The following is a 27,502-nucleotide window of genomic DNA, read 5'->3' as shown; positions in this document are numbered from 1 at the left end:
GATCTTGCCACTAGATGCTGCTATCGGTACAATGAGGGGAAGAGCTGAAACAAAAGGTATAAGCCAAAAAAAGTTGTTTGTGGGGACTTCACTAAAGGAAATCTTCAAAATGGGAAATTTCGCTTTTAACTGGGGTCAGTGAGTTCCTTTTAGGAAAACGGGATGGTTGCAGCCTTGTTGCCTTTGCGTACCTAAATGGTGCGTAGATGCTACATAGAAGCACAAGAGCTTATGGAGTAAATTCACCTGAAACCTTGTTAGATCAAAAACATGAAAGAGAAGAACACCAAGTCCTTATTACTCTACCAAGCCTGTAGCTATTTTACAGGTTTGGTTGAATTAGGGTTTGTTTTGGGGGTTTGTTTGTGGGGGTTTTTTTACACTTCTTGCAATGTAGCAGAAGTGAGACTGCTGTTAAGGCGAAGGGACAGTAATAGTTACCAGGAGTACAAGAACACACAGAACTGGGAGCAGAACCAGTAAAGCACAAAGTTATTAAAGACAGGCGCACATTTTGAATTGCGTTTTATTATTTGTTTTACAAGCACCTGTAGCATGTGACATCTAGTCAACACTCGGGTACCAGGATTCTTCTAGCAAACACGTCCATGGATTCTGTCAGCACCCAGGAATAACTTGTGTTATCTGGGCACTAGAAAAATGTCAAAGGGAGATGAGCCAAGCCAAACCCCATCAGTGTTAGAGGGGTTTTAAGCCTAACGAAGAAGCATTGAAACTACGTGTTACACAAACCAAATGGAGGGGAATCCACAGAGATCAGGGAAGACATGAACTTGTGCAGCAGACATGGCAGTCCATGTTTCTACTTCATTAGTGAAGCATATTAGTAAATACTAAAGCACTTGGCTAATCATATGAAGCTAACACCACCTGACTGCTGGATGCATGGGAATGAACCTTTACAAACCGTGAAGAAGCAATCAGACCTTTGGTGGAGTGAGACCTGGCTGGAACCCACCAAAATTCAGTTCAGGATTTTGATTTGGATCAGGTGCAAAGGAAAGAAGGATTAGTTCGTTTCCACAGTTTGACAAATCTTTTTCAGGCTATGCGCAGCCCATGTTCTCCCCTGCTGTCAAAACAAGAATTGATATTGATTACTTCACTATATTCAGCTCTCATTAACTAGGTCATCATTTACTGTTGTGAAAACAAGCATGCAAGTTGACTGAAGGAATGTTTCTTGTAGTAACCAAAACCAACCAACTACAGACCTTCTGGCAGACCAGATGGGGTTAAATTCTAACCCGATCACGCTGACACTTCACCACTTTCGAAGAGAGCTTGTTGTAACTGCCCTTGAAAGTGGCGTGGCATCAACCATGGCGCTTGCTCAGCAGAAGCAAAAATCATTCTGCTTTTGAAGGTGATGTATTCCAAAAGGGTCTGACCCAGCACCAGGGACTGTCTGTGGTGATGATGCAGGTGACTGTGGGTGAAAATCTTCTTACTGGGATTCCTCTCTATCTGTAGCCTAATTCCTAAGCAGCAACCAAGGGGGAAAGGAAGCCCCTGAACGGTCTCTCCCCCCATCTGGTCTCTGCTGATGAGGCTAATGGAGCATGGCTGCTGAGCCCAGCCGCGCACAGAGAAGCTGGCAGCTTAATCTCTTTAGACAGGGCTACCTCTTCCACCGTGCTGTACTAACAACGTTACAGAAAAATAATACTACAGGAAAACATGTTGTTTTCTAACAGGCTTGAGGAAGAAGGTGTTCGAGGCGAAGCTCTGTAAATCCATTCTGTTTTCAAACACAGCAGTAAACCCCTCTCTTGCCTCGAGTTGAAATTCATCTTCAGTAGGTCACAGTTACAAGCTCTCAGGTGGAGAAGTGAAAGCTTCCTTGTGGTGCGGGGTTTTTTAAGACTCCAATGAAGTCTAGCACATAAAGGTAACAGGTGAGACACCTCCCTAATTCTTCTTGAGTAGTCAATACACGGTTAGTATTGCAGCTATGAACTTCAGGTATACTTGTTTTTTTTCTAGATGGTAACTTATTGCTAAGAAATGTTCTAAACTCCCTGAAATACTTTTAAAAGCCCCCATGTTACTAAAAATATGCACAAATATACATATATACACTGTTCTCTGAAAGAGAGCATTTTGAAGGAAATAACTGTAACTTCACAGATCAGAGGAAAGAGCAATCATTTTTGCTTTGTGCTGTAACAGAAATGCTACGTAATATAAATATAGATGTCCAAACAAATTCATTAAGCCACTGTCGTAGCAAATGGAAAAAAAAAAAAAAAAAAAAAAGCTCTTGAAAAAATTTTGCTGAAATTCATGGAGTCAAAACAAGAATTGATATTGATTACTTCACTATATTCAGCTCTCATTAACTAGGTCATCATTTACTGTTGTGAAAACAAGCATGCGAGTTGACTGAAGGAATGTTTCTTGTAGTAACCAAAATCAACCAACTACAGACCTTCTGGCAGACCAGATGGGGGTTAAATTCTAACCCGATCACACTGACACAAATGAGGGATTATGCAGGTAGCAATTGCCTTCCAAAGAGAGGCATGTTTTTGGCTTAGCTGAACACATAAAATTAATTCTTGCTGATTCTTGTAACCAAGGGCAGGTATGAGTCAGTTCTCTTAAAAAAAGAAGTCCCCAGAGGCAATGGTCCTCAATATGTCTTCCCAGATTAGCAAGGATGAATGACTGAGCAAATTTACAAAAACCGTTTGGAACTGGAAATTTTCTTTTCGGTAAACTGCAAGATTTCAGATAATGTACATAGCCAAAACCGAAGTTCAGATCTAAGACTCTCCAATAGATTTTCTAAATAAAATTATAGAACAGTGCTGCAATTAACTTGATTATGAAATAAAATAGCATTTTTGTACACAAACATTATGTATAAAATACCCTCTAAGTCCTTAAGGCACAAATGTAAGGAAATTAGATGCCTACCTCCCACTTCAGCTATCAGAAAGCATGTATCTAAACAGCGTTACCTCTCTCCATGATCCCAAGTATTTACGTTATCCCGCATTTGTTTCTCAATTTAAGCTTAGTGTACTCATACTAATGAGCTGAATTTTTACCTAGTGGTATTCTAGACAAATTTCAGGGAAACACTGATACTAATGATGACACTGCTCTGTTATTTCACTGTTTACGGTGTTAAATGGTTAAGAATTGTAGCAGGGCAGGACAACTGTCAATTTGCTTATCCATTCCATGCTCGTTATTATCACCATCGTGTCTCAGTAACTGTGGGAACAGGGTCAAGGCACTGAAGAGGAATTTGGAGGGGTGTTATCAGCAGGAAGGAAGCAAGACAGAGACAGCTTCAGAAACTGGGAACAACTTAAGTGTCCAGCCAAGTGAATGCATGGTTGTAAGATCCAGGAGGTAGGGTGACTGCTGAAAGAGGATGTCTAGGAGTTAAGAGTGTGTCTGCCATGTCACTGACACAGCAGTATCCCGCTGTGTGTGACCTTATGCTAGACAAGTGCCTAGGGCTGTCTCCCACAGAGGGAACTTTAAGTCTAGTACAACATGTAATGCCCTGTCCAAATACTTCTCGATCTTGTTTAGAAACGATAAATTAAGGTAGAAAGTAATGAGCTTTGAGACTTCTTCCATTTAAAAGAAAAGTATTTTTTCTATCTATATACAAATTCCACTTTTATTCTAATTCATGAAAAAAAGAAGGGAAGATTAAGGTGCAGTGGAAGGCTGATGAAGTGGAGAAAGTGACTGGAGTACATTCTCTCAGATTTGTTTAGGTCTGTTTTTGGTTTTTTTTCTGTCTGTAATTCCAATCTGTAAATTACACTGTCTGATGTACAGCATCCCATGGATGAGATGCTGACATTCGGAGCAGAGCAATGACATTTTACAGACTTGCAATAAGAAGTCTTGCCTAGAGTGAAGAAACCCAACTGGTCAATTAATATTGTTGTATCACAGTTCCTGTTTCCAAGACAGAAACAGCAAGAGCTGGTCTCCAAGAAATGCCTGTGAAACCATGCTTATAAAATTTGCACAGCAACAGCTTAGCAGTTGAATCCTCTCAGGGTCTAACTAGTATTGGAAATAATACTCAGTGCTGTTTCAGGCTCTTTTCTTCTCCGTTCTCAAGGAAGGTCTCGTCAAGTATATGAGAACACCAAAACCAGCTTTTCAGCTGTAAGTTATTCCAAAGACACTCTGTATTCAGGACTGTACTCTGTGATTTATATTGTTTAAAAGTGGAATTTCTTCTGTATATTTGACCCTCAGTGCAGTACAAAGTAACTTCTGTGTTGCTTGTGAAAATATGCATAACTGATCCTCAGATACACTGATATCTCAGTTCAGTACCGATGGCTTACAGGGGACAACTACATCAATCCTTTCTACTTCTGTAATCCAAGGTCAGGAGAAGCTAACTCAGACCTTGCTTTAAATAAAGCTACCTGAGACCAGTTCTAAGTTACACCAGGAGTAAAGGTCCTAGGGGCTAGCCAGCACAGTGTCGGTGTGCCAATATGCCGCACAGAAGCAGCAGAAGCTGACACAGAGAGATGTTTAGCAATGCTGGGCAGCTGAGAAGGGCTGATTGATTTTACTCCTCTGTCCAGTGTATCAGAAATCACAGGATCACAGCATGGCCAGTGCTGGGAGGGACCTCCGGGGATCACCCAGTCCAACCCCTGCTGAAGCAGGTCACCTACAGCAGGTTGCACAGGATCGCATCCGCAGGTTGGAATGTCCCCAGAGAAGGAGCCTGCACGGCCTCTCTGGGCAGCCTGTGCCAGCGCTCTGCCACCGCCAAGGCAAAGAAGTTCTTCCTCGTATTCAGGTGGAACTGCCTGGGCTGCAGTTTGTGCCCGTTGCCCCTTGTCCTGTCACTGGGCACCGCTGAAAAGAGCCTGGCCCTGTCCTACTGACACTCGCCCTTAAGACATCTGTAGACATCGATGAGATCCCCTCTCGGTCTCCTCCAGGCTACACAGGCCCAGCTCTCTCAGCCTGTCCTCGTAAGGGAGATGCTCTGGCCCCTCATCAGCTTCGTAGCTTCTGCTGGACCCTCTCCAGCAGTTCCATGTCTCTGGTGAACTGGGCAGCCCAGCACTGGGCACACGCTCCAGATGCGGCCTCACCAGGGCGGAGCAGAGGGGGAGGGTCACCTCCCTCCACCTGCTGGCCCCGCTCCTCCTCGTGCCCCCCAGGATCCCACTGGCCACCTTGGCCACACGGGCACACTGCTGGCTCATGGGCAACTTGCTGCCCACCAGCACTCCCGGGTCCTGCTCTGCAGAGCTGCCCCCCAGCAGGTCACCCCCAGCCGGTGCTGGTGCACGGGGCTGTCCCTCCCCAGGGGTAGGACCCTGCTCTTGCCTTTGTTGAACATCATGAGGTTCCTCCCCACCCAACTCTCCAGCCCGCCCAGGTCTCGCTGAACGGCAGCGCAGCCTCCTGGTGTGTCAGCTGCTCCTCCAGATCTGTGTCATCAGGAACCTGCCGAGGGTGCCTCTGTCCCTTCACCCAGGTCACCGATGGGCAAGTTGAACAGGGCTGGACCCAGCACTGACCCCTCCAGCCAGGCTCTGTGCTGCTGGTCACAGCTCTCACCCCACTGTCTGAAGTGAAAATCACAGAGCAGGGATGAACACTTAACAACTCTTAAAACTCCTGTTACCTGGGGCTTTTTTGTTTTTCCTTCTCGTTAAGTTCTGTTACATTTGAAAATGGGCTACGGATGCAATTATCAAGCATACATTACCAAAGTGTTAAAAAAGGCAATGTAGTTGCTGGCATTGTACATGAACGGAAGGATGTCTTTTATAGATCTTACACAGAAAAATGACTTTTCAGATTGTTATGATCCAGAATTAGACAAATTATGTGTTTTCATTATTAATTCCAAATGGCTGGCAAAATAACTACATACCAATAGAATTTTAAAGACTGTATGGTATTTCAATTCACCAATAACACACGATGCAAGTTAAAAATATGCAACCAATAAAAATACCTAAAACCCCAGAATCTGAAACCCAATGCATTTCACATTTCCAGCTCTGATGTGGCATACATTAGACTCTGTATGGAAGTGACATATTGCTGAACATAAAAAGTAAGATTTGTAATTCCATCTCCACTGCTCAGGACTTGCGGTCTGTTTTATACTACAAATAAAATGTGATCTGAAAAGAATCCAAGACAACTTGTATGAAAGTTACTTCTAATCTGGTTTTCACTGATTGCATGACCATGCAATTTCTACTTGCCCAAAAATCAACAGCTGTCAGAGGAGGCTTGCATAAAGACTGCACGATAGGGACTAAACCTGAACAACTCCTAGTACAATGAGAAATATTAATTGACTACAACAGTAACTCTCACAGGGTATAGCAAAGCTTCCTTTGGAGGCAGTGAAGCACAGAAAAGCCAGATGTTCTCATACGCTAGCATTAGGCACCTTGAACTCTAGAACTGTACATGCTTAGTCAGATGTAGACTGCAAGGACTCTGTCTACAATCCTGATCCTGTTTGTTTCCTGAAGCATGATGTACACAAAATATCCTCAGGAAAGTATTATTCAGTCCTCGGATTGGGATATTCTGTGTGCGGTGTTGCACACGAGGGTGGTAGAGAAGGTGGTCCCTAGCTGAAGCAGTCTCAGCCCATACACTGATTGCCACAAGCTTAAACCACATCCTCCATGTATTTTGCTGTAAATATCCCCACAGATGGTGTAGATTTTCTAGAGCCGTGATTTTTAGTAGCTAAGTTCAGCAGACCCAAACCCAGCGTCTCGGCTCTGTATCAAGGAACCATAGGCTTGCGCATTTGCGTGGTCTTACTAAGGCCACAACCACAGCAAAACAGACGGCAGGAAATAAGTGACTTCAGGGGGCCAACGCAATCACAAGGGAGTTCAGGTCTTGGTGGTGCCTGAGAGTTTTAATTACAACTGCAACCAGCTCTTGGGTCTTCCACTGTAACCAGGCAAGTTCTTGCCAGAGAAACAACCAGGAACAGTCATCTTTCCACACTGCATTTCTTACCAGTCCGGAAGGATTCCTGTAATTGATTTCATCCCTAGGAAAATCTGCAGTAACTTTACAAGAGCTAGCCATCATCTGTCTTTCAGCTCAGAGGTCTGAAGTGGCAACATCAAACAGAAAAAACGCGATGAAATTAAAATCATTGTAGCAGACTTATGTTAGATCACACCACCACCCATGTGCTGGAGGGACCACTATAAAATGCTTTTACACACCTAAGAAAGACTGTGGGATTATCAGGGACCTTGTGACAATCATGAAGGTTGCCAGCAATGTGCCAAGCACATCTCTCTCAGTGCAATTTTTCATTCCAAAGTACGTAAGGCAGCCATGTAAGCAAAATATCGAAAGTTGAGTTCTAAGTAATAGAATCATAGAAAGGTTTGGGTGGAAAAGGACATTAAAGGTCATCTAGTTCCAACCCCCTTGCCATGGGCAGGGACACCTTATGCAGGTTGCTCCAAGCCACATCCAGCCTGGCTTTGAACACTGCCAGGGATGGGGCACCCACAAATGAGCTGAACCAAGAGCTCCAAAAGAGAAGACAATAGTTTTGCCAGATATCTGAACTTTTAAATTTCATAGAAGGATGGGAAAGAAAAAAAGGTAATTTCATTTTCTTACCTTTCAACTGAATCAGCATTTGTATTCTGCTCTGGTGCTAGTTTTGCATAACTCATGGGCAGATTTAGACCCACAACTGGGCCTACAGTACTAAGCCACAAAGTGATGTAATTTATGTGTCTAGGGGAAAAAAAAAAAACAAAACACAAAAAAGCACCATAAACATATTATCCCAACCTTTTCTGAATTGCAGGCACACTCGACAGTCATAAAATAACTTTACATGGCACCATTCCTTCACTTTTATCTATAGCAAATGTAATTCAACTTTCAGCCCTTAGGTGACGATACAGACTCTTTCTTATTCTGCTTATTTGGACCAAGGAAATTGTTTTGACCATTTCTACTTCCTAGCTGATTTCCTTTATCTGCATTGCATAAAACCTTGCACAGCACAGTAGCATTTCTCACCTGTCGTGTTTCCGTGAACTGCTCAGTACAGAAGAGATGAATTCATTAGTCCGGCAGGGGTGCAGAACAAAAAACGGCTGCCCAAGTATGGGGTGCTCCTACGAGGGAATATCAGCTGATTTACTACACAAGAAGAAGACAGAAAAGACACCACGTGCATTTGGAAAAGAGAAAGCAAGGTCCAATTAATCCTTGATGCAACTCTTCTCATTTCGGAGTCTAGCCCACATTGCTCTTTTACTGATAGTCATGACAAATTAATAACTGAGACCATATTCTCCTATCTTGAAAGGGAAATAAGATCACCAACCAGGTTATGCCACCGTTTTAGTTAAAATCTAATGGTTTGCAGAAGTGAAGTTACTGTATCAGCATTGCCTGAATGCAAGTAGGCAAAACTATTGTGTAAACAAGTATCTGATCTGTGTCTGATATAGATATTACATATCATATTACGATATGTAATACAGAAAACAAATCCACTCCATGGAAAGGCTCTTTAAAATCCTTGACGCCTTATCCTTGTATATTCTCAGACTGGTGCTGGGAAGTAAACATGCTTTAATTTGCAACCTGAGGGTTTGAGGGGGAGCAAGAAAGAAGAGCTCTCAAGGTGTCTTTAAATTCCACTAGGTGGCACATCCTCATTTTAGACTACTCTATAGAAAAATGTCCTAGAACAGACGTTCTTCAAGAAGCCCAGTCAAACCATCCTCAGGAAAGAACATCATTTAGTGACAGAGTTTGCAGTCAGACACACTCCCTACAACATGACAAGGCCCTGTCTGTTCCTCTCTACCTTCACACTGCACACAGTGCTGCTGAAAACTCAATCCAATGCTCCATAAAGCTTTCACTTTCATCTCCAGCCAGCACTTGAACAGCATATGTGTTCTGACTTAATCAAGCCTGCACTCAATGCAAAGCTGTAACAGTGATCTCATCAGCTCCTACATGGATGATACCACAAGATCAGCATATCTGTCTCACGCACCATGCCCTAGGGAAGTGATTTTCCTTTAATGCTGCTGAGGTCACTGCTAGTACTTAAACAAACCCTACCTTGTCCCCTTGTGCAATAAGGGGCATAACGGCACGGCAGGGGATGGCTGGAATGGGATTCTAGACAAGAAAGATGTCACGTATGAAACGTCATGATAGCCTGTTCACAGCCAAGCACAGGCTGTGCTTAGACACTGCTGAGCCCAAGACTCTGCCAGAGCTGAGCTGCACACAACACAAGGCAGCAGGGTGGGGAGAAGCAGGCACGGGCCATGATGGAGAAAACAGCAGCATCACCACCTCTGCACGCCGTTCCCCATTCAGCTGTGTCAGCCTGACTTACTACGCTATGCTACTCACCAGAGCCACAGCAGGGACTGACTATGAGGATTAATGTGTCTAGGGGAAAAAAAACCCAAAACACAAAAAAGCACCATAAACATATTATCCCAACCTTTTCTGAATTGCAGGCACACTTGACAGTCATAAAATAACTTTACATGGCACTATTCCTTCACTTTTATCTATAGCAAATGTAATTCAACTAACCTACTGACCTGGGTAAAGACCCTTTTCCTTAGATGTGCTTCTTATGGTGGTTCTGTCTCCTGATGACAAAGAAGAAATACTACATTTATGCTCCAACACAGACTTCCCTTGTCCAAGCTGATAAAACTGTAGCCAGACTACCCTAATTCTGTGATGCCATTTCATCTTGGCATGTTGTAAATTGCCTGCACTGAAGAGAAGATGCTTACGAAGTCTTCCTTCTACACAGTAAAAACCCTTTTTCCAACTCCTTGCCTAGAAACAAAAAACGTATCATAGCCTGTCATGTTCAGAAATAGGACATGTTTTATATTATTAAATATTAAACAGGGTCTTTTACAGCTGAAGGACACTTGGCTCATGCTGAAGATGTATCCATGACGATCAATCATTTTATGTCTAAGAGAACTTTAAAAAACTTCCAGAAGCTCTAGAACATAAAAAAATAACGTTCACATAGCACTGTTTTACACTGCAGTGCAAACAGGTAACTCGTGCAAGAATGCTACCATCTGCTGTTGGTAAAAGCGAACTGATGCTGTTTTCTGTTTAGAAAAAGTAGCAGTTTGGATTAAAAATCCTTTCTAATTATCTGCTATCTTGAATCAGCTTATGTCTCCAAATAATTCTAGAAAATGCAAAGATTATGCCAATGGTATTCCTCAAAGATAGTACTAAAAATAGTTAACAATATTTACAAAACTATTAGGCAAAGAAGAAAAAAAGTAGACTGAGGCAGCAGTTTCAGCCAACATCCCCACACAAAGAAAGACGATAAAGATGTACCACACACTCCCAGAAAGAACAGAGAAGATAATCTGGGCACTAAGTGACAGCACCGACAAGTGTCCTGGTTTCAGCTGGGATGGAGTTAATTTTCTTCTCAGTAGTTAGTACAGTGCTGTGCTTTGGCTCTGATGTGAGAACAGCGTTGACAGGGCACTGATGGTTTTAGTTGTTGCTGGGTGATGTTTCTACTAAACCAAGGGCTTTTCAGTTTCCTGGGCCCTGCCAGCCAGAGGGCTGGGGGGGCACGGGACATGGGGAGGGGACACAGCCAGGACAGGTGACCCAAGCCAGCCAGAGAGGGATTCCATACCGTGGGACGTCATGCTGAGTATATACCCTGGGGGAAGGAGGAGGAAGGGGGGACATTTGGCATTATGGCGTTTGTCTTCCCGAGTACCCGTTACGTGATGGAGCCCGGCTGCCCTGGGATGGCTGAGCCTGCCTGCCCGTGGGGAGTGGGGAAGGAATTCCCTGCTTGGCTTGGCTTGCGTGCGCAGCTTTTGCTTTACCCTTTTCCCCCACCTTTCCATTTTGTTATAATTATTATTGTTGTTATTATTATTATTATTATTATTGTTGTTCTTACCTCTTTATTCTGTTTAAATTATTAAATTGTTCTTATCTCCACCCTTGACTTTTACATTCCTTTCCGATTCTCCTCCCCCTCCCTCCGAGTGAGGGGGAGTAAGCAACTGGCTGCATGGTGCTGGGTTGCCAGGTGGGGTTAAACCACGACAATCAAGGTATAAAAATAATTCCAAATACTGAATATTCTGCCTGAAGTCACTCCCAACCATCCTGCTGCCTGGTATTTGATTCTGTCCTGCACTTCTTGCTTCAGCAAACCACCAGTGAGTGACAAATGGAGGCCAGAGTAGATGTTTAAATAGCTTACTAACTTTATATTCTACATCTTTCTTCATGTAGTCCTTCCTCTTCTTACAACATGACAGAGTGATGCTAAAAAATTCCCAAACTCTAACAATTAGATGTCTGTATGAAAAAGCAGAGCGCATTACTACTGTTTTTCAAAAGGGTAACATGCTTGGTCCCACCACCTTTGACATCAGTCTGCAACTCACAAGCATGTGATAGAGGTAAAATCTGTTTAACGCTCTGAACTCCCTGCACTCTCTCCTCCATTCTTCTTCAACAGGTGGAAGGCTCTTTCTTCCCCTCCAGATCCAGTGGATGTAAAGGCAGAGGTTTTGGCTACAGGACCCAGCGATCAGCTTCTGGGTTAATCCGAAGGCTCTGAGGACACTTGGTCTTGGCTAGTCGAACCGTCTTCCTAGCTTGTCACCTAGTTCTTCAAATTATCAAGGGTTACTTCATACACATCCTGAAGTAACAGCTGCTCCAGGCTGGTGTAAATCTCAATATAATCCACAGAATTTTGAACTGCAACAATGAAATGACCCCGGGGTTTAGCTAAATCCATGCTGCTCCTTGGCCAGGCTCTGAGAATGGCATGGGCACTAAAGCTGCGTGTCTGGACATTCAGGATGAGCTGCTTTGATTTCAATTTAGCCGGGTATTTTTGAAAACAGAGCACTGTCACTTACTTGTTTACCTCTAATCCAGAAAACTGAGTTCATTACCACACTGATCCTTCAGCACTGAAAGTCCACAGGCACCATGTCATGCAAAACAGCTGTGTCCAAAGTCAAGATTTTTTTCAGTAAGTTTGCTGCGTGTATCTTCTTACCCTAAACAAAAGGTATGAAACTGCAAAGCCATGCTATTTATTTAAAACCTGAAAGCTAGGAGTATTGTCACACACTGCTAGGAGAAACACAAAAGCTTAAGAGATTAAAAGAAATCCTGAGGTAAGACCCATTAAGCAGGAGTCTCTAAAAAGGGAAAAGACTGAGGCATGGAAGAGCTGTTGAGGATCAGGGAAGACACTCTGAGAGCATCAGATCTGATTCAGCCAAATCCTAAATTCCATATCCTGTGTATAATGGCATCCCCATGAGGCTTTAATGTATACTCAAGGTGAAATCACTGACCCAGCATCTCTGAGGAGGAAGTACCAGACAGCTGCCAATAAAAATGCAGAAGTTATCGAAGCCCTCAACGATTTCAGAATTGGTAATGGGCTACACAGCCTTTTCATCGCCAGGTCACCAGCTCAGATGTGTCCTGGGCTGGTGGCAGCCAGAACTCATCACTGTGCAACCGCTGTACATGCAACTGTCAGGTTTCACACAGTCAAAGTGCCATTAATTAGTGCCCATGCTGGTGGTCACTGCAGGTGAGTCCAGAACTGAAGATGTTGGTTTACCTTGCCACCACAGGGGCAAGTCCCTGCAGGTCAGCTCTGAAGTCAGGAAAATCGGGAAACTCGCACTTCCACTGCTCATGGCATGCCCTGAGAGAGGGCTGTGCATCGCCAGTGCAGTGAATCCTGAGTCCTTCTCAAACACTATCAAAGGTGTGAGAATGAATGAAAATTTGTGCTGCACCAGCTTCATGAGCATATTTACTACCTGCTGCAGTCATCTGGTGGAATGATGATATTCCACACACAGTGCAATGTATCCTGAGCAAAATATTAAGGCAGCAACACTAGCCTTCAGCTAGCCTGATATGTAAGCCAGTTACATGAAAAATATGAAGTCCTACTAGGACTCCATGGGAAAAAAAAAACAACCAACAAACACTTTAAAGAGTGTAAAAGAGTGTTACCACTTCTAGTTTACAATTAATCTTTTTCCAGTTGGTCATGTAGCAATGCATTTTAGAGAGTAATGCGTGAGAGTTTCAAATCAATTCTCACAATTACTCACTGGCATAGTACAGCAAGAACCCATTTGCAGGTTGCCACAACTCTTCTGGACAGTAATAACACTGACATACAGTTTATTTGAAATCAACAGCATTATTTTCTTGTACCTCTATGATCTTGTATCCATCTACCTATGAGGCTGATTCTTAACACTGTTCAGCACCGTACACTGGAGTCCATCATACATCTGCATATCCCTCTGAGTCCGACCCAACTTTCATGGGAAATAAAACTTTTACAGGCAGCCATTAGCTCCATTGAATCTGAAAACTCAAAATGCTTTTTTTGCTTTTTCTGTAGAAAAACGTCTTCACTAGGCGACTTGAAGGAGACTTGGCAACAATGTATGTTTTGTACCCATCTCTGTAGCTGTGACCTCAACTCTTCCCATACAAAACCATACAAGAGAGAGATGGATGAAAGATGTGAAATGTCTGTTTGGGCAGATCGAAAATGAATGTAGTTACATTTAGGAATGCCACACAAGATTGGACGTGACTGAGCACTGGCAGCACAACAGCTTACTGCTTGTTAGCTGCGCAACTATAGCCATCTGTGCACAGTCACTGAGCTGCCTCAGTTGTGAGGTTAAACTGGTGAGCTTAAACCTCTTCCACTGAGGTTTATGTTAGATAGTACGCTTGAGCCACAAAAAATGACTGCTGCAGGTTCCCAGAGCACTGAAAACATTTCAGCTGAGCAGCAGCTATTACTGTGTGGTGTACGAAGGCCTCTTCCCACGAAGTCCATCATGGATGTGAAGGTTTGATCAACCATCCTTCACCCGTCCCGTCATCACTTACTAATGAAACTGGACTGCCCCTCACAGGGTCATCACAAGTTAAGGTGTAAAAAACTAATTTCATCCTCTCTCCTCTGCAGTACAGTGAAATGTTAAGACATGAATATGAACTGTAGCGAAGACTGGGTAGTTCCTAAGTGTAAGTATAATTAAGTCTAAAATGCCTGTCAGATTGGACATTCTACCAAGCAGTGCCTATAGGAAATCCTATCCATGTCAGACTTAAACTAAAAATAAGTATTACTTCAGGTAATTGCCTGTAGGTATCTGTACTGTACCTGCTGTTCTCTCCCGCAGCCAGCAGATATTTTGTTGTCAATACATCTCTTGTAACAGCACCATTTATTTTCTCTGTCATAACTGGAGTTCTTCCAGTAGAAATGGCTTCTATTTTCTCCAGTGCTACATTAAACTGCCTTCAAGCATCCATCATAACATTTATGGTAGCGCAAAATGGATTTGTGCCTGAAACTGCCTCTTCTCCCATCCAGTCTGCATGATGTTGCTTTGAAAAAATACATTCATGAAGGGGTTTCAAAACTTTCACGCAGGATACTACCACCAAACACCACAGCCAGGACCAATTCTTTTCAGACGCTTTCCCAGCACCATTCACAATTCTAGTCATCAGATCAGAAAAAGGTGGCAGGATTAATAAAACATGTCCCCTATCATCTCTTTTTTAAGGAAATGGAAATAGTGATGCAATGAATAAATAAGTTGCATGCTCTTCCCTTTTCACCAATTTTTGACCACAGTTACCGAAACAAGTGCCTGTTTTTAAGTAAAAATCCTTCACTCAAGATACTATAAATATTTTATGTTCTTGAAATCACAGTCTTATCTCTTTCTCATCCCTTATTTTTATATACATCAATAATAACTTACTTTTTAATAAACCCTAAGTCTACTCATTGAGAAAGGAAGTAATAAAATCATGTTCTCCAGATTGACTGTGTGTCCCACGACCAGAAGAGTAACTGTGCACACGTGGAACTTAAACTTGAAGTCAAAAGGATTACTTTATGCTTAAATTACACATGTTCTCAGGTTCAGGTGTAAAAACTGAGTAATGTTTTTATGAATGAGGTCTAGGGAGACTTTAAGCCTGAGCACTGAAGCCAGATGAGTATATGCGTGTTGTGTTTACAAGGACTGGTAATGGTGATTGCAAAGGCAACAGGACAGCCACAGCTGTCACTAGAAAGACGCAATGTTAAGGAACTATAATTACACAGGGAACTTTTATCATCCTGACAGAAGACATAGATCATAGTAACAAAGCTGTTGTTAGGATAGTAATTCTATAGGGCTTCTCCATTCTACTGACACAGGTCACAACATTTCTATTAATGCAGCCATTCATAAAAATAATGTTTTATTAATAGGATTGATATTGGTTACAGAGAAATTGTAATTGGAAAAAAAAACCAGAAAAAAGAAATCAGAAAAGGCAAAATGGCTGTTGAAAGAAATGTGCTTGCTGTAATAGACATCAGCTCCAAAAAAGCTTAAAAAAAAGTCATCAGCTCCAAAAAAGCTATTTATCCTTGGGGGCATGGGACACAGTTTATTATCTGGGACAGGTAACATATTTATAGTCACCTTGATTTCAATTTACAAGCAGAAGCCAAGCCATTCTACTGATAAAAAGTGAGGAAAGTTTCTGTAACTTCGCCATAAAACCGGGAGAAGCACTCCCACTGCTAAGCCCATTGAAGATGAAACAGCCTACTTCTGTCTGTAACGGGTGCTGAAGAATGACTACGAAAATGCAACTACCACTGTTCTCCTGCATTTTCTTAGACAATCAAAATAAATCTGCAATGCTACTAAGCAAGGGAAAACTTGAAGGGACCCCGATGAGACAAATAAGTGCAAACCACACCAAAAAAAGCAAATTTCTGTCATTACTGAACATCTTTTTGAGAAGAAGGCTGCAGAGGGATTTTGATTTATGCTCAAGTTCTTTGCAGAAGAGCTGTTGCAATTGCCCTTATGATTTAATCTATCTGTTCCTTGTGTATTTCGAAAGACATACCAACTAACTTTAGAGACAAGTTTTTATTAATGTTTCACTACTACTAACGCCACACAGCCAACTAAGCTGGATCCTATCCTTATTTCATCAAATATGAAGTCCAAGCTGAAGAGGCAACAAATGAAACGGCTAAGTTTTCCTGAGGAAAACGGAGTCACTTTGGCACATCCTACAACACAAACATACCAGGACACTTAACGCAGCCAGAACTTTCTTAAGACGAACCACACCTACCTCTTTGTACCTGCTGTTTCAAATCCATCGCGGCCACAAAGGTAGAAGTGCAGGTTCTGAAGAAACAAACACTTCATGGCACAAACTGCTCTTCTCGTAAACGAAAACCCTGCTAATGTAATTAAGCCTGGCTGATCACAGCCTGATTGCTGCCTCTTGACTACAGCTTGCGATAAAACCATCTTTTCATTCGGACAGACCTCACATCACTTCTATATTGCTAACTTATTGCTACTTACATTGACAGCTGCAGCTTCTGCTGAATGTGACAGCTGAGCATGTCTACAGTTTGATGCCACAAAAACATCAATCTTGCTTTTCCATTTTTAAAGCTATCAGAACTATCAGGGTACATCCGAAAGAGGAACAATAGCTCTATTCACTATCTTCGAAGACAGCTTTACTTCTCCTGTACAATGCACAGTGCAAGTTAGAAAGTCACAGACAAAGCCAGTTTGCCAGCAGTAAAGTGCTTTCAAAGGTGGCAGATGGAAATGGGTTTAAATCAGAAGTTTTACTTCAGTTTACTCTGCATCTTCAAGGCCTTCCTATTTTAGGTGTCCTCAAAAGATAAATACATTCTCTATATAGTGATTTCTGTAACTAGGAGAATGTTAACAACAGAGAGGACTGCCGTAAGACCTGATGTACAAATGTGCTTTTTGTGCAGAGCTAACTTACTACTGTAATACTTGATACTACAGAATATAAATATAACTAGATGACCAAGACTTATTTTGTATTTCATCCCCAAAATCTCTGTGATTATAGAATATTTACAGTTCTGAGAGGATGGTGATCCTTTTTTACAGTTCATAATCTCATTATTTTTTAAAAGCTACTGAATAGCTAACACAGGACCCTTTAAAGGCATACCTAAGAGGTAATCATGCAGGACAAGCACAACATTAATTAAGAACAGCCAACACTGCTAGTATATATTTCTATATTTATGTGTGTCTGTGTGTATATATATACACACACATATATATAAAGTAAGATTTGAATTAAAAATTTTAACAACAAGAGGAATCAAAGCACTAGGTGACGCTCAGACCAAGCTACATTTTTAAAGCTTAAACTTCGCACAAGCATGTAACTTGCATTTTGGATTCTTTAAGAAAACTTTATAGTTAAAAATTGGCAGGTCCATAGTTATATTGTCAAGAAATGGCATCTCAGCCATTTTCCTAAGAAAATAAACAGATGATTCTTCTTCCATGCTTGCCAAAATAAGATTAATTCAGTTGTCACCATTTTACTTATGTAGCATATAGTCTTAATTAATTACTATTTAAAATCTGTTCTTAAGTTATGAGATTCATCTAAGGTGCAAAACTGAACGATCCAACAAGCTGTGGAAGTATGGGAAAGATATTGGAGACAGATTTCCTACCCTGATTAAAAAATGGTAAGTTAAGAAAAAAAATCCATACTGGCATTTGACGAATGTGCCCCAAAAGGGTTTGTTTTATAAACCCAGGAAATCCTGGACAAAAAGATATTGGGAAGAGAGATTTTGTAAGACTTCTGAGTTTGAAATAGTGTAACCAGCAAACAGGAAGCCATATATTCCTGTCTTCTCTCTTTACTGTTTATCAAGAAGGTAGTATGACTGATAGCTGTAACAGTCGGAAGACAGACAATTACCACAAGGTAATGTGGAAAGCAAATTTCTGCTGCAGCAGAGCAGAACACTTATTTAACAGTATCAGATATAAGGAGGCAATGGCATGTCTGCAGAACTGTGACTCAACCCTCATTTTGAGTTCAGGCCAAGGGAAGACTTCCTTTGCTCGTCCTCTTTCCCTGCAGCAGCCGATGTCTGTGCTCCCCTCCTCCAGTCAAAGCACCTTGTATTACCTGTCATTTGAAATAACGTTTGTTGGACCAAGTACTTTGAATCACTACCGAAACTGAATACCCAATGTTCTAACAAAGACATTGTAGGACTGTCAATATTCATGGTGATTCCTCTAATGACAGATTCAATATAAAGCTATAAACTTTCTACTGCCTAAAAGTCGGTTCTGCCACAAGTTTCCCCAATGTACTTACGGTTCTCTGTACGCAGCACGGCTGGTGGAGTCAGAGGTTAGAACAGGGATTAGCAAACCACCAGAACAACAAATGCTGGTATGAAAAAGGCGGGCAACAGAAAATGTCAAAAGGACACTGAAATGGTCGTTCAGAGTTTAAAAGACTCTGATCACATCAGTGTCTCAGTCAACACATGACTGAAACACCAAGCTTTCTCCTGAGAGCACAGAAGAGCTGCAGCTTATGGGAGCTTGAACCCACCATTCCTACAGGAGCCACAGTGCCCATTCTGCACTGGGATTTTGGGTGGTTGTTCTTCAACCAGGCTGCTGTGCAGTTAGAAACACAATACACCAACAGAGGCGCCAAAAAGGGACTCCAGTTGACTTCCAGCCGGTTTTGAGATCCTTGGAGATTGTATACAGCTTCATATACAAGTCTGACTACATGGAGTAATTTCACCTCCTTGGAAGAATTCACTTCCTTTTTTTTTTGAACCCCAGACTGCCTTAAAAACTTAAGTGACTGACTGGATTGCCCCAACAGCCCATCTAGCAATACATCCTGACTCCATCCGCGGCAGTTGGAAAAGCTATTTTGGGAGAATACAAGTCTGGCCTCTTTCTGTGGTCAACTGCCCCTGTACTGCTCCAGCACGTCTGCATTACTAAGGATGACGGAGGACACATTCCTTCCTGGTAATTCTGCATCTACTGTGGTCCATCCACAAGTGGTCTCATGAATTTGTCTAAATGCTTCTGAACTGCTGATACCATCTACTTCCAAAACCTGAGTGCACAGGTGCTTAAGTACAAACTGCTTTCTGTTAACACGGATACCTAACTCACATTTATATAGCACCTAGAATACTTTTTTTTATTAATTACAAAAAAAACCAACAACCAACCCCACCTGCCAAAAGCCCTTGCTGCAGAAAACAAAAAGGGAACGTGTTACAAAATTATCAATGCTTTGTGACCATACCAACTGCCTTTCAAATGGAGCTAAATGCATCACATACGATATCCACTTCTTTCATACTGTGCAGTCAATGTTGTTGTGTATTTTATAATTTTTCACAAAAACATTCAATAAGGGGTATTCAGTTACAATTCAGTAACCAGCTTCATTCCAGTAGTGAATTGTTAGAGGTTGTAGCAGGGGAAAGACAGAAGAGCAACCCACCGCACCATACAAGGGGAAATGCCAGACCAGGGAGGGAACATGCTATTACAACTTATTCCACAAAATCTCTGCCGGGAAGCTCTGTGAGAGCAAAGTCACTGCTAGATAAATGCAGTGTGTAGCACTGAAAAGTTTTTCTACAGAAATAGAAAAAAAATCAAGATAATCAATACTATTAGATTGCAATTTGTTCTATTAATTACGTATCTGTCTGGAAAATAGCTTCATCTCTTCATTTCAGAATAGCTGATCAACTCAAGTAACAACAGTACCAGTGCTTGGAACAAGTCTACCCTGAATTGTGCCCCAGAAACTGGCACACAGATTCTCCTACTGCTTTTTCTCTCTACATGTAAATTATCCATTACACCTCTGTATTTACTCTACATCATTTATTACCAGTCCACTATTTGATCTTTTCCTCCTACGAAATTGGTCAGACTAAGTTTATGTCCATAAAGCCTTACTGGGAAAAGCATGATTAAACTGTAGGGCAGCTACACAATATTAATTAATGCTTAGTTTTAACATAAACCTACTCGCTAGCTTGTACAATACTACTGCTTGGTTTAAACCACAGAAGTTCAATACACGACAGAAAATTTTATTTGGAAATAATTATTTACCCAGCCTTCCCATTCTTAAGATTTTTTTCTGTGAAACAGCTTTCTAATCAATACTGGTAAGACTCCCTTTCCTCAGGAAGTTGTACTAATAATTTTCCAAAAATATTAGCAGGGGTTCCATAGCAACTGTTGATATGACTCAAAATGATTTAAGAGCGATCTTAGCAACCTTCTGTTAAGATATACTGTATACAGTCTCCCCCACTTAGCAAAATCCCACAATATGGCAAGAAAGATTTGTATGTCTAAGAATAGCGACCTACACACATTTTTCAAGATGACTGAGCCATAATGATTTAAATCCTCCCTACCACAGTTTCAGCAAGATGTGCCTCTACAACACTACATCAATGTGTTCTGTTCAGAGTTTTGAATCCTTTTCCTTTTTTAAATCACATCATTAACATCCTTGACATTTTAGAAATAATGTTTATTGATTTTTCTGTTAACACTGCTATAAATTAAGTGATGTAATGGACAGGATTATTGAAGTACTATAAAGAATACATCTTCCAGATTCTTAACTACATATTGAAAAAGAGCAGACCCTGGATAAATATTGAAATAGTGCAGTTCTGTGCTGTTATTTGGGTAGTTTAGGTTTGGTTGACTACTTTGTATATGACAGAATGGACATGTAACAGAAATTATATTACAGCTACCTCCTAAGTATCAAATGACAGAAAAGAAACACCCACCTCAGACAAAATTGAGAAATGAATGTTGAGGAAAAAACAAGACACAGAATTCCTTATCACTTACTACCCTGAAACTTAAGATCCAGTACACTGTGGGACAGAGTCGCTAACTCATCCCTTTTTGTAGCAGAAGTGCTATTAGCAAATGGAAACAGCTTTATTCATTGTAGATGAGGACTCCGAAAAGGGTTATACAGTCTGCACCTAAAGATGCATGAACAATGAAGAAGGAAACCAGCAGAATCCCTTTCAGTCTTCACTTGGCTAGTATTGGTATCAACAGTCTATAGTTTTTTATTTTAAGGTGAGCCTTTAAGCAAAGACTTGAAGCGCTCTAGAGGATCTTTTAATAGACCACTGCATAGACAACAACGATCTGCCATATTTAAGCATTTATGCAAGGTTATAGAACTGCAGGAACACAACAAAGGACAAATAAACTTTGAAGGAAAGTGTATTTGCACAGATCACTATTCATAAGACTACTAGGTTTACCTTTTCTGCAGTGCCATGAAGGAGGCTCATGAAAAACAAGTTTTATGAGAAGACAGAGTGGCAGAATAACAAAATCAATGCAACCACAGAAATGCATCATTCTTAAGAATCCAGAAGGTTTTTTTCACCCTTCTGGAAGCAGAATTCCAGACTGGCAGAAGATCTGAGTTAATACAATGCAGAGGCTTTGCACTGTCCTCACAAACTGCTGCATTTACCGTCAGTATCAGAATGATCTGAATGTCTTCTTCTGAAGTGACAGCAAAGCACTGAACAAGCAAAACGCTGACTTATGGTTGGCAAATCCAGAACCAAGCCCTGCACACACACCTCTAAGTCACATTTTGATAGTAGAAGTAACTGCATCTGAACAGTTTTGGCTAAAAAGGGTAGGATGGGGAGGGATGTACAGAAACATATGCTCTGTAATTTCCACAATCTTTCCGAGCCCTGATTCACAGATTAGTTTTTTAGACTATTTCTGCAGGACCTTCAAGTCACCAAGCTTTCCTTCTTGTTTTATTGGGCAATTTTCCAACTGTTAAGCCTCCTGTAATAATGCAATTTGATTTCTATCCTCAGATGTTTGATTTTATATCCTATCATCACTAAGCATTGATTAAGCCTTAGCACATATACTTGGGTGGTGTTTATGACTTTGTTTTCTCAAGGGAAGGTCAGGCTTTAGGACATCACACTGTTAACATTTTTGGTTATACCTGGAACTGACTGTGGCCAGGTTCGTTCATCGGCTTTTAAAATTCTCATGCTAGTTTGCTTCCGCACAGGCAAAAAATAACCAAGACATGGACTTGCACAAGCGACAAGAATAAAAAAATGGGCTTGGGCATATAAGTTCAAGGGCTTGTATCTAAAATTCTTAAAATTACTACTCAGCTTCACTGTAGTCTTAGAAATGCATGCTGCTTGGTGTTGTCTCTCCCCACAGAAAAAAAAACCAAAACACATTTATGTCACTGGGCATGTGCATAAACAATTACATCTTGAAACGGTGATCAGTTTATGGCCTATGCCCTGATATGGCTCCCAGAGTATGTCTATGACAACAATGCAGGTAGCCCATAGGCATTCATGCAGCATGCCTACCAAAGCAGATCTTGCACAAACGTATCAAAAAGAAAGATGAGAAGGCAGTTATTACCTCCCCTTTACTCCACAAGCAAGTAGAAAACTCACCTGAGACATAAGAGACCTAGATTCAAATTTTTTTTCTGCTTGATTTAGAGTAAATCTCTTGACTTCCTAGGAGAGCAGTTCACCACTGACCTACATGGTACTCTGAGGTGAGAATGCTTCACTTCTTCCTGCTGAAGTCATTCTACTGTGTATACACTTCTATAAATACCCATCAGGGCAAAGAAAGGATGAAAAATTACTAGTGTCTTTATCCATTTTTTCACTGCAATAAATATTCTATAATTCTTAAACAAATTTCAGAAAGTGCCTGGTAAATAAACGGATCTCAGTCTACCTTTTAATAGGTAACTGTATACATCACCAGTCCAGCACCATTTCACGCTCTCTGCAGAAAACTTAACTGGATGTGGAGACTACATTATTCTCTTGGTCCTTGATGTAGGTACCTCATAGGTTTGGAGCACCTAGCCACACCAGGATGAAAATTAATGTACTACCAACACCTATCCCATACCCATTCTAACAAAAAAAGAGCTTCAGTCTTGAAGACTGTCATCTCAAAGCTTTTCACAGACAATGAGTTACCTTGCAGTGGAAAAAACGTAAATATGATTCACTAAGACAAGCTGAGCATCTCTGTTCAGTTTTGCTATTTACATTTTTAAACGGTTCAATCGTTATTTGAAAGTTTGGCCATTAGACATACATTAAAACTTTCAAAGCAGCTTTACTGCTGTGTGCAATAATACATACAGCTTACATGGAAGTGTGTATATAGTACCTGGTGAAGTTACTATGATCTTAAATCCTTGTGATTACCAGGCCATAATTTTGAAAAGCAGGCTTCTAAAATTTAAGAGGACAAAATCTGGTATTGTCAGGTACTTATGTCCTCTGTATTTGCAACTTCTACAGCAAGGACCTAATACTACATAGTTAGAAGACTGAAGTTCTGGCTATAACCACACAGTCACTTTCTGCTGCTTCACATCTCCCATTCACCCTGGGGGAGATTTCCAAAATGATAAAAAAGTAAAATGTAGCCTTTACAGCTTAACTAAACTTCAGTTACCTTTATTTTTTAAATTTCTAGTTGATAAATCATGCACTACCGTATGTTCACCTTTATAATCGGGAAGATCCCTCTCCCTTGTTTCATTTCTAGTCTCTACTCTCTGTTCCTTGTTTTTGAAACTTTTTCCAATTCTGGTGGTTTTTTCCTTTCAAATTGCCTCATCATTTAGCATTTGACCATGGCACTTTTGGACTGCTGCCGATTTAACTATGCCTCTGATATATTATACCTGGACACTGATGTGGTGGATCTGTTGTTGCATTACACAAAGGACCATTATGTTTGAGATGTTTTACCCAATGCCACTATACACTTACTGTACTGGATTTCTCTGCTGAATATCAGAGTACATGCAAGCAAATTACATGTGTCTCTTGCTGCCATCCATTACCACAATAACTTACTTTATTCTTTTGTCTAGGCTTTTCTTCCCATTTACTGCAACTTTCTTTTAGCTGGACACACTTGCCTGAGATTTTGGAGAATGTGTCTCGGTTTTGTTTTCCACTATTAGTTGAAATCTCCCCAGGAGCCCCAGTGTTATTTTTACCTTCACCCTATCTGCAAGCTCTCTCAACCTGACATCTGTTGTCTTCTCCTCCTGTCCTCTTCCAAACATCTGGATGTCTTACCAGCTCTTTACAGCTGATACTTAACTGGCTTAATAAGTACTTTTAAACAGCAATGCAGTCAGGAAAAACACCAGGGCTGGCAGCCAGAGGGGCCTGGAAGGTTACCCAGTATGGTGGTATGAGGGATGCAGGGCTGGGATTCCACCCTAAGTCAAGCTGAATGGGAAAATCCAACTGAGGAAAGCTGTATTTGTCTGCAGTTCAGGAAAGGTACACGGACTTGGAAGGGAGCTTCTTGTAAAGAATCCATTAATGCAAAAAAGTGAAGAGACATTCTTTTGTGTAGAACGTGTAGAGAGAATTAACTCATACAGGATACCCTTGAAAGCACCCACCAAGTAACAAGTAAACTGTTCAGGAGTTGGGCATGCAATGTCTGCAATTGCATTTCCAGCTCTTGGTAAAAAGAAGCTAAAATCACAATTGGCAACAGTTCTGAAATGCAACAGTAATCCATAAATACTCCTTAATTTTCCTGTCATTGCAGAATTAAGCTACTTCCAGCTCACACAGATCTTACCAGGTGTGCTCAATTGATGTCATTATAAGCCATCAGGAAACACCCACAGAGACCTGTAGCAACATTTAGAAGTTTTGTTAAACAGCTGTGTGTTATAATTGATTTGTATTATTTAAAACAGCCAAAGCAAGTTATCACTGGATGTAGAAAAGGGATGACTGAAGACTCTAGGGAGATTTAACTCACAAGAAAGCCAATCATAGGAACTTCATTTGAGCATTTTAAGATTATTACTAGAGGAAGTGCAATTAAATCATCACCATTTATCAATTATCATTATAAAATACTATGCAACCTTATCATGTTGATTTATTTATACGAAGGTAATGAGCTGACTTCTGCTTTTTGCAATAAAAACAATCTAGTCAGTAAAAGTATATGAAGATGCTTTCTCTGAAAATGAGCGTGACTTTCCACAATAATAATAAATAAATAAAAAAGTTCAAATTTTACCTAAAATTTGGGGGTTTTTTGGCAATGTAATAGCCAAAAAGCTATATTCTTTGCAGCTTAGGCAATGTGTCGGTTCTTGATCTCAGCTATATTTCACCATACAGACTATAAGCCAAAATATAGTTGTATCAAAACTGGGTACAGGCATGGCACCCACATTTCATAACATACATGGAATGTAGGTTCTAAATTATTAGTGTAAGATCCTGGATCTGGGAGAAAAAAAGGCAGTGTTACTTTCTTTTCCTAATCTGTCAATTATTGAATCAAAGTACAAAATCAGCACTAGTTAAAAGTTAAGGAACATTACACGTGAACAATGCTAAGCTCAATTTTTCTTCTCAGTGGTGGATTGCTTTAGAATTTAAAATTTGTATCTGTTTTGGAGCAAAATCTTAAGCCTTTTCTCTCTCTGCTGTTCACGTGTACTGAGAGTTCAAGCCTGACTTTGTGAGTTTGCCCAGTGACTTGCATTATACGATCTGTGTCCCTGCAGGCAAAGCCTAACCCACATAACAAAATGGGTCAGCAGAAAAACAGAAAGAGAAGAGAAAACTCAGTATTTCAGTTCAGAACCCTGATTCATTTGAGGGGAGAAAAGTACTCTTTTTCTTGTAGACCTAACCCTTGCTTTGATCTGAGGCTTGCAGGCTAGTGCTTACAGTATGAATTTATTGTCTTTCATAATTCCTTTGAGAATACTCTGATTTTTACCGCTGTTTTACAGTTGCACTGGCATATGCATCTCTCAGTTTACAAGGGGAAGTGTTTGTTGCACTAGCGGTTGCTGACACTGAAAACGCAACAGCGTTGACCCCGCTAATTGTACTGGCGCTCTTCTCTGCTCTGATACATCCAGAGATGCATGCTTCCACAAACAATACATTCCCTCTTATCACTTGACTGAATGACCATAAGCAAATGCACTCTCACTGCCTGCTGCCTTTCTGCTTTCACCTAAAATCAAAACTGTAGACCTCTTGAAGCCACTTTCCTGGAGGCCTTGTAGTCATGTGGGAAAGTACATTTGCAATCCAGGAATGCAGCTGGGGCCTTCGGACCAAGTTCAATACTGATGTAAAGCAGGCTAACTTCACTGAAGTCAGTGGAATTCAGTGTCCTTGAGCCACTGGTATAGGGTCTTCAGGGAGAAGGCGTACATACAAATGGCACAGGAAAAAAAGTAAACTAATTCCAAATCATGCAGTGCAGTTAGCACAGGATCTCAACTTATCTGGCTTCTGCTACCTGCCAGCAGTTCCAGTATTGTGCTATCAGCCTGAAGTATAGTCTATATTACTCTAGGATAAAGAGTTTAACTTAGCTTGTAATCTTATGTAATGGAAGTCACCTTAATATCACCCTCAAGGTAAAGAAGTTCTTCCTCATATTCAGGTGGAACTGCCTGGGCTGCAGTTTGTGCCCGTTGCCCCTTGTCCTGTCACTGGGCACCGCTGAAAAGAGCCTGGCCCTGTCCTACTGACACTCGCTCTTAAGACATCTGTAGACATCGATGAGATCCCCTCTCGGTCTCCTCCAGGCTACACAGGCCCAGCTCTCTCAGCCTGTCCTCGTAAGGGAGATGCTCTGGCCCCTCATCAGCTTCGTAGCTTCTGCTGGACCCTCTCCAGCAGTTCCATGTCTCTGGTGAACTGGGCAGCCCAGCACTGGGCACACGCTCCAGATGCGGCCTCACCAGGGCGGAGCAGAGGGGGAGGGTCACCTCCCTCCACCTGCTGGCCCCGCTCCTCCTCGTGCCCCCCAGGATCCCCCTTGGCCACCTTGGCCACACTGCTGGCTCATGGGCAACTTGTTGTTGTTTCTTTACATCTCAGTTTGTGTTTGTCACTGGACTCATGTTGGCTGAACCACATCTGGAGAGGTGTCACGAAGACAACAGGTTCAGCACTCTACACATTTTATCAGCCATAAAACCTGTTTCTGCAAGTTTTTGAGTGTAAGTATCTCACACACATCTCTAGTTATTAGATGCAGGACAGTTTTACTTTACTGTTGCTTAAGAGGTAAAAATAATCTCTGCGTGGGAATGACCTGGTTTTCATTTTGGCTTCCACCACTCTGATTTTACACATTCCAAACATACTGTTTATGCTTTATTCTCAGTAGTATTGCATTATGATTTATTACCTATACAGAGCTGTAGGTTCTTGCAGGCTGCTGCAGACAAACAGAAAGAGATTGTGCTTTCTAGAGAGGAGCCTGAACATGGCTTCAGGCCACAGTATAATATGAGCATCGAGAAGGCACGCTACCTCTAGAGTGCACATAGCAGATTCTCCTGTACATTTTTGCAGGTGGGAATATAAACTACCCACAAGCCA

The 27,502-nt window shown here is 41.3% G+C and overlaps 1 protein-coding gene across 2 annotated transcripts in view; it reads right to left on the bottom strand.

Moving 5' to 3' along the window:
• Positions 1-508: 508 nt before the first annotated feature.
• ATG10 (autophagy related 10) overlaps positions 509-27,502 on the bottom strand; it is a 90,103-nt gene continuing 63,109 nt past the window's right edge. The window contains exons 6-8 of one of the 2 annotated variants that reach the window (XM_056324120.1): positions 8,071-8,168; positions 7,660-7,779; positions 509-1,090 (exon numbers count right to left, since the gene is read on the bottom strand). In XM_056324120.1, coding sequence (XP_056180095.1) covers positions 1,063-1,090; positions 7,660-7,779; positions 8,071-8,168 — 246 coding nt within the window. In that variant the 3' untranslated portion in view covers positions 509-1,062. Of the gene's footprint in view, positions 1,094-7,659; positions 7,780-8,070; positions 8,169-27,502 lie in introns of both variants that reach the window. The other variant, XM_056324119.1, reaches the window with a different exon arrangement.

This window comes from Falco biarmicus, chromosome Z (assembly GCF_023638135.1).
Source record: "Falco biarmicus isolate bFalBia1 chromosome Z, bFalBia1.pri, whole genome shotgun sequence".
Classification (NCBI taxonomy): domain Eukaryota; kingdom Metazoa; phylum Chordata; class Aves; order Falconiformes; family Falconidae; genus Falco; species Falco biarmicus.
This window is presented reverse-complemented; position numbering and strand designations above follow the sequence as displayed.